At 43.2% G+C, this 8,380-nt stretch overlaps 1 protein-coding gene across 1 annotated transcript in view; it reads left to right on the forward strand.

Moving 5' to 3' along the window:
* The window catches only part of DYNC2H1 (dynein cytoplasmic 2 heavy chain 1), a 351,138-nt gene that overhangs the window by 28,976 nt on the left and 313,782 nt on the right, over positions 1 to 8,380 (forward strand). The window contains exons 14-18 of the mRNA XM_040460797.1: positions 461 to 613; positions 1,481 to 1,579; positions 3,998 to 4,137; positions 4,220 to 4,448; positions 5,269 to 5,396. Coding sequence (XP_040316731.1) covers positions 461 to 613; positions 1,481 to 1,579; positions 3,998 to 4,137; positions 4,220 to 4,448; positions 5,269 to 5,396 — 749 coding nt within the window. The remainder of the gene's footprint in view (positions 1 to 460; positions 614 to 1,480; positions 1,580 to 3,997; positions 4,138 to 4,219; positions 4,449 to 5,268; positions 5,397 to 8,380) is intronic.

Raw genomic sequence — 8,380 nt, forward strand, 5'->3', positions numbered from 1 at the left:
AGCTTGTGGTGTGTTCCTGGAGGTGGCTCCTGGTGGGAGGCGTGTCCATCGCCCTGTCCTGCACATATGGAGATGGTGAGGAAGCGTGCATGTGTCTCTCCTCAGCTCTCCAGGCCTCAAGGTCGTCTGCTGCCTTCCACCTGTCATTCCTGTGTGTGTGTGTGTGTGTGTGTGTGTGTGCGCGCGTGCGCGTGTGTGTGTGTGTGTGTGTGTGAGGGAGAGAGAGAGAGAGAGGTCAGTCTAGCTCATCTAGGGCTGTTTCACTCTAAGAGAGGAAACTTGGGAGGGAGGGAGCTATTCATTTTGCCACATTGCCTTATTGTTTATAAAATGGAATCATTACTCTATGCGTCCTCATTGCAGATAGTGGTAGGAATAACTGTACTGAAGATGGACAGTGTGAAATCTTGTGGAAAAAAGAAATGCATTGTATCGCTAAATGGCATTTGTTGTACCTTAGAATTCAAAAGCAGGAAGTGGGGGAAAGTCACAGATTACTTGGGATAATCCTAAAGAATTAGAAGCCTACATCCAGAAGCTCCAAAATGCTGCCCAACGACTTGCCACTGAAAATAGAAAACTGAGAAAATGGCACACTACATTTTGTGAAAAGGTAGGTTTTATTTGTACAATTAGATAATCTATGAAGAGTATTATTAAAATGGTAATTGGGATGTAATTTTATTCTTTTTAAATTAAAAAAAATTAAGTTTATTTATTTTTGAGAGAGGGACAGAGCAGGACAGGGGCAGAGAGTGAGAGTGAGAGTGAGAGTGAGAGAGAGAGAGAGAGAGAGAGAATCCCAAGCAGGCTCTGCACTGTCAGCACAGAGCCCGATGTGGGTGGGACTCGAACTCAGAAACTGTGAGATCATGACCTGGACTGAAATCAAGAGTTGGATGCTTAGTTGATTGAACCCCCCCCCCAGGCACCGTGTGTTATAATTTGAAATAGTTTTTACTTATTTGAAAGTCTAATTATTTAACAGACTTACGGTTGCCAAAATTGTACAGAGTTCACACTTATTGACTTCCTCTGTTGTTAACAACTTGAATAACCATACTACATTTATGATAACTAGGCAATAGGCGGGTTTTGAATTTTACAGCTTTTCCACTGATGTCTTTTTGCATTTGGTCGTTGAGTCTCTGTAGTCTCCTCCTCCTTCTGAGACTTTCCTTGCTTGTCATCACCTTGATACTCGTTACAGAATCGGTCATTTTTTTGTAGAAAGTGTCTCAATGTGGTTTGTATGAAGCTCTCTCATTCTTAGATCACGGTGATGCGGTTCTGACAGAAATACCGCAGCAGCGATGTTTGCCTTTGTCGGGGTATCAATCAGTTATTTCTATGTCTTACTATCGGTTGAATTAATCTCGATCACTCGGTTGAGGTGGTTGGTATCTGTCAGGTTTTCCTACCGAAAAGTTACTGCTTTTCCAGGGTTACTTTGCGACTGCTGTGCTTTAATTTTTAACAGGTCGTCTTTCTCATGAACATTGATCTGCTTCGGCAGCAGCAGCGTTGGAAAGATGGATTACAAGAACTGAGAACTGGCTTAGTGAGCGTAGAAGCCCAGGTAATTATGTTTTCCTTGGTGTCTACTCTTCAAGTGTGATCTTTTCAGAAGGTAAATATAGGAGTTGAGGACGAGTTCATAAAGGTTATCTGTAAATCTTTACTAAGAAATTTCTAATAAATGTAGAGTTCTACCGAATTGTATATAAAGACCACAAATTAGCAATGCATTTACATTTAAAAATATAAAAATAAGTTTTCATTTATCTTTTGGAACGTCCAGTTTCTCAGTTCAGACTTAGTAGTTTCTTTGACTTGGTGCTTAAACGTTACCATTGTTTAGTTTTCTTTTAGCTGGTGTAGACATGTGTAGAAGAACATGAAGCGACGTTGGGCAGAAGCCCAGTAATTGAAATAACCGTTTCAGAGTGTTTTCCTTTTTTTGGGGTAAAATTCCATTTCTATACACATTTTGATAAATTATGATATTTATGTAAGTGTAATGCACAGAGCCTCCTGCCCGGTCTGTGGTAGGGGGTCTTAGCTGAGGATGAATTACGTGTCTTATCTGTTTACATGTAGTTTTCAGTTCTTAAATTAAAAAAAAAATTTTTTAATGTTTGTTTATTTTTGAGAGAGAGAGAGACAGAGTGTGAGTTTGGGAGGGGCAGAGAGAGAGAGAGAGACAGAGAATCCGAAGCAGTCTCCAGGCTCTGAGCTGTCAGCACAGAGCCCGATGTGGGGTCGAACTCATGAACCATGAGATCACGACCTGAGCTGAAGTCGGATGCTTAACCGACTGAGCCACCCGGTGCCCTGAGATTTTTTTTTCAATTCTTTTTAAGTTTATTTCTTTTTTTCTTTTGAGAAAGAGGGAGCATGTGCACGCACACACAGGGGTGGAGGGTGGCAGGCAGAGACAGCCGGAGAGGGGGAATCCCAAGCAGGCTCTGTGCCGCCAGCACAGAGCCTGATCCAGGCCTTAAACTCGTGATCCCCGAGATCATGAGCTGAGCTGAAAGCAAGAGTCAGACACTTAGCCGACTGAGCCACCTGGGAGCTCCCAATTCTTAGATCTTGAAGAAAAAACAAGTGTTAGCATTAATGTATTTATGGTTATATGGAAGCACAAAGAGTGTAAACTGTCTTGAGCATCTTCATATTTTTCAGTTGATTATTTTTTAAAAATGTGCGGTGGATTATTTAGGGGGTGAAGAAGGAAGAGAAGAGCTGCACTTGATGGGGGTTTTAGAAAGAGGTCTAAGAAGTTGATCAAATAAACCACTGACTTTTTTTTAGCGCCATAGTATAAAACTCATATATAACATCCACTTAACGTTAATTTGATATTTTAAGTTTTGCCGGTCTTTTTGTGGACTATTTAAAAGCATGAAGCTTGGAAATTTTTATATTTGACTTTATATAAACTGTCCTACTACAGGTAGCAGTGAAGGAGTTGCATGTTTTAAGATGTTAAAAATGGGTTGGTTTTTTTTTTGTTTTTTGCTTATAATTTAACTATATACGATTTAAATGCTTTAAATGAAGACCCCATTTGTCGTAGAATCTAAGTCTAAAGTTCTCTCTTGTGGAGCAAGAGAGTGGGACGCAGGATTAAAGTGAGAGATGACTAATGTCCAGAAAAGACAAGAGCCCCAAATAAGGGCCCTTGCTCTGCTTTTATTAGCATCAGAAGGCTTACAAACATGGCAATGGACGCGCACAAAGGGACAATGAATCTGTGAACATTAACTTGTGGATATGAGGGAAAGGGGGTCTTGAAGACATTCGGGGTTAGGGGTTTGGGTTAATACACAACAACGTTGGGGCACCGGGCAGCCTGGCGGAAGGTTGTTTACAGAGGGCAGGAGGCAGCACCTTTGTTTATCTTAGCCTAGGGGACGAGGCAGGTAGGACACGTGACCTCAGGGTTGCCAAAGCACCTTTCTTTTGTTGTTGTTTTTTTAATATGAAATGTATTATCAAATTGGTTTCCATACAACACCCAGTGCTCGTCCCAACAGGTGCCCTCCTCAATACCTATCACTGCAAATGCACCTTTCTTTTGTTAATCATCTCCGCTCTGGGCAGCTTCACTGCCCCACAGGGTCTATAGCCCAATTTACCTGTTTACCTAACTTCAGCCTTCCCTCCTGTGAAAGCAGCTTTCTGCTCTAGTACTAAATGGGTGGGTGGGTGGGGGGTGTTTTTGCCCTGAATGCCTAATCTTGTTTACCTCATATACCTTTGTATTGGGGGCCTTTGTCCCCTCTCTCTATTCTGGGGGACTTGGCCCCCCTTCTCTGTCCTTATTTGCCCAATCTTGTTGTTGCAAACTTGGATGAGAGCATCCCATGGCCTTGTAATTCTCTGTGCCTTGTTAACCCATGGGTGTAGGCCCAAGGAGTTGCGAAGCTTATTCCCCACATCCATTCTGTCACCTGGTTTTTAAATAAAAAACGTGACTCTAACCTATCAGGGGTTCCAGGCCGGTGACATGCGTGCGTGGAAGCAGCACTGGAATCACCAGCTGTACAAAGCCCTCGAACACCAGTATCAGATGGGCCTGGAGGCACTCAATGAGAATCTGCCAGAAATAAGCATAGACCTAGTGTACAAGTAAGCTTTCTTACAGCCCCTTTCATTTTCAAACCATGTTTTTCCAGTAATTCATATGTTAAAGCTATTTCTTTGTTTTCAGACAGGGACGGTTACAATTCAGGCCTCCTCTTGAAGAAATCCGGGCTAAATATTACAGAGAAATGAAGAGGTTCATCGGCATTCCTAATCAGTTTAGGGGAGTGGGTGAGGCCGGAGATGAGTCTATTTTTTCTGTTATGATTGATAGAAATGCAAATGGATTTTTGACTATTTTCAGCAAAGCAGAAGATCTGTTTAGGAGACTATCAGCTGTTTTACACCAACATAAGGTATGGAACTTGTAATTGTCTGTTATTCTGTTATAACGTTTCATCTGATTGGTTGAATGAGTATTAAGTGTACTGATCTACGGTTTATCTTATGTGGCATAATGTAAAAGTACAGCAAGATGGGGAGCCAGTGTGAGGATTCCTGTACAACCCAGATTTACACCACAGATGAGAACCAAGATTTTTTTGTCTTTGACTTTTTGAAGACTGAGAAACTAGTTGCATCAGCTTCGGATGTGACAAGATTCTGTTGTGTCAATTTTAACTCCTCTTGGGAAACTATCTCCTTTCATTCAGTCTTTGAATCGACTGGCCCTTGGAGTGAGGTCTCAGATGTAGTGAGGTGGAGAGGATTTCACTTCTTCCTCGTGTTGGAGTGAACCTTGGCTGCTCAATGGGGAGAGACCCCAGCTGTGTCCCTCGTCCTTCCTTTCGCTCCCAAGACGCGTGACTGAGACGTCAGCCGGTCTCCCAGTTGCCACCGGGTGCTGCTTCTGACTGTCGGGTTTCTAGGACTGATTGAATGTGCATACATTCAAATTTGTAGCCTTGGCTTTGCCAAATGATTCTGTATTTGGATACATCAAATTTGAGAAGAGAATCTGAGAAAAGGGTTTTGTGGTCTTTTAAAAAAAGTTTGATGATCACTTACTTTTATATGTTAAATAGTTTTTTTAGGCTCTACAGTAATGGTTATATTTGAGTACTTAAATTGAAATTTACCTGAATACCTTAAATCTGTACCTTTTTATCAGTGGGCCCTAATATTTTTTATGTTAATAAATTCTGTTTCTTTAATATGTTTTCCATTCTTTAATAGGAATGGATCGTAATTGGACAAGTTGATATGGAAGCTCTAGTGGAAAAACATCTCTCTACAGTCCAAGATTGGGAGAAAAATTTCAAAGCACTGAAAATAAAAGGGAAAGAAGTAGAACGACTTCCGAGGTATGAGAAGTTAGAGTCGAGTTTCGGTCCCATTCAGTAAGAGGGAAAGAAGTAGGGGGGTCTCCGGGGCCTGAGAAGTTAGAGTTTCTGTCACGTTCCAGTGTTGTCATGACATGGTGAGGGTGCTCGTCAGTAGTGGCCTCGTGTCAGTCACCTTCTGCCTCCCGTAAAGCTTGGCCTTGGCTCTCGGGTATCGTCTGCGTCGGGTGCCGAGACGAAGGTATTTTTCTTCTGGAGGTTCTGCCGGCTGGGACCTAACTGGGGGGAGTCGATCGGGGCCTGAGGATGTGACATTTGACATACACAGGCATGGGCTACGAGCGCTAAGACTCGCCCGTGAGAATGTGCTCCGGGATATCAAGCCAATGCCGTTGGACTCTGGCTTTGTACTGCTCTGCCTCCTTTCGGGATACAGTGGCAGTCACACAGCCTGGTGCTGCATCGACATAGGGCCCGAGACGTGGTGGAGACCCTCTGAGGGGCGTGTCATAACCCAGCTACTTGAGAACGGAGTCCCCCTCCTACCTGAAATTCTTACCACTGGAACCACTCTTGGTAGGAAGCTCTATGACAGGCCTGTTTAACTGTGCATGTATTTCCTCTAAAGGATAAAACCACTTGTGTTAATCTCCTTGCTCATTCTCTCAACAAATATTGGGTGAGCGTGGATAATATGCAGAGCTTGTCCCGTGGGAGGATAAAGATGAGGAAGAGAGGACCTCACGTTGCTTCCTGTCTGCCGGTGCAGTGACCCATGACTCAGTACTCACAGGGGTTAAGGGAGTGGGCTCTGGGGGCAGATGGCTTGTCCCAGCTGCGTGACCGCGACTGCCATTTACACCCCGTGAGCCTCGATTTCCTCAGCTTTCCAATAGTTAATACAGAGGTGCCTGGGTGGCTCAGTCGGCTGAGCATCCGAGTCTTGGTTTCGGCTCGAGTCACGATCTCCCGGTTCATGGGAGCCCCATGTTGGGCTCTGCGTGGACAGTGTGGAGCCTGCTTGGGATTCTGTCTCTCCCTCTCTGCCCTCCCCTGCTTGTGCCCGCTCACTCTCTCTCAAAATAAAAAAAAAATAGTTAAGACAACTGTAATATTGATCACACGGTGTTTTGAGGATTAAATGAGTAATTTGAACACAAAGTACTGGTACGGGTGACATTCGCAGTGTATGTTACTTACTGTTAATTGTTATTAATACCAGATAGAATAGTGTGTCTCATTTTAGAGATTGAACTAAGGGCTGGGGAAGTGTATACAGCATGGCGGTGACATCCCATCCTTTCTGGGCAAAACTAGGGAAAGTTTCATTCAGATAGAAATCCTTGAACTGGAATTTTGACAGGAAAAGCGAGAACTGGAGGTTGCACCAGGGCGTCTCAGGAGAGGGGTTTGTATGCTGAAAATAAGTTGGTTAATTGAGAATTTGATGAATTAGCGTTTTATTAGGGGCTAGAGGGCCTGTTCCTGGAGAGGGGTAATGAAGGTACAGATTTGGGAGAGTTTTACGTTCCCATTGGGCAATTTGGATTTTATTCATATCAGAGTGGTTAGCTCTTGATTTCTCGTCCAAAAGGTGTCAGTACCTGCACATTAGGGGTGCTAGTCTGGAACGAGAGAGTTGTATGGTGCGAGAAAGAGACCATGGAGGAAGGGAGCTTAGTCTGTCATCACCCAGAAAACCAGCAGTAATTAATTGAATTAAGTTGTTGGTACTCCAAATGGGGAAGAGGAAATATTATGAAATATGAAACAGTATGAGGTATTAAGAGGTCTTAATTTTGGAGGAAGATGAGGGATGAGGAACAGAAAAGAGACAAATGTCCTGTGGGTTTGAGGTCAGAGGAGTTAGATGATGATATACCATTAATGTTGGTTGGAGGTAGGGAAGAGAGTGCTTTTGTAATTTTTGGGTACAAGGTTTCTCTTCTCTATTGGATACGGTCTTTGGTTTTTTTGTTGTTTTAATTTTGTTGTTGTTGTTGAGAGAATGAGAGTGCCGGTAGGGGACAGGGGCAGAGGGAGAGACAGAATCCCAAGCAGCCTCCACGTGGAGGCTCCATAATTTGGGGGTAGCCTATCTAGGGCTATCCCATTTTATTTGTGGCTGAAAGGAGCCTCATTTTCTTTCTTTCTTTTTTTTTTTTTATATTTTAGATAGGCTTTATTCTAAATATTTTTTTTTCAATATATGAAATTTATTGTCAAATTGGTTTCCATACAACACCCAGTGCCATCCCAAAAGGTCCCCTCCTCAATACCCATCACCCACCCCCCCCGCCCGCCCCCCCCCCCTAAACCCTTAGTTTGTTCTCAGTTTTTTAAGAGTCTCTTATGCTTTGGCTCTCTCCCACTCTAACCTCTTTTTTTTTTTTTTTCCTTCCCCTACCCCATGGGTTTCTGTTAAGTTTCTCAGGATCCACATAGGAGTGAAAACATATGGTATCTGTCTTTCTCTGTATGGCTTATTTCACTTAGCATCACACTCTCCAGTTCGTCCACGCTGCTACAAAGGGCCATATTTTGTTTTTTCTCATTGCCCTGTAGTACTCCATTGTGTATATAAACCACGATTTCTTTATCGATTCATCAGTTTATGGACATTTAGGCGCTTTCCATAATTTGGCTATTGTCGAGAGTGCTGCTATAAACATTGGGGTACAAGTGCCCCTATGCATCAGCACTCCTGTATCCCTTGGGTAAATTCCTAGCAGTGCTATTGCTGGGTCATAGGGTAGGTCTATTTTTAATTTTCTGAGGAACCTCCACACTGTTTTCCAGAGCGGCTGCACCAATTTGCATTCCCACCAACAGTGCAAGAGGGTTCCCGTTTCTCCACATCCTCTCCAGCATCTATAGTCTCCTGATTTGTTCATTTTGGCCACTCTGACTGGCGTGAGGTGATATCTGAGTGTGGTTTTGATTTGTATTTCCCTGATAAGGAGCGACGTTGAGCATCTTTTCATGTGCCTGTTGGCCATCCGGAT

The sequence above is a fragment of the Herpailurus yagouaroundi genome, unplaced genomic scaffold (assembly GCF_014898765.1).
Source record: "Herpailurus yagouaroundi ecotype Mexico unplaced genomic scaffold, PumYag 251, whole genome shotgun sequence".
NCBI classification, from domain to species: Eukaryota; Metazoa; Chordata; class Mammalia; order Carnivora; family Felidae; genus Herpailurus; species Herpailurus yagouaroundi.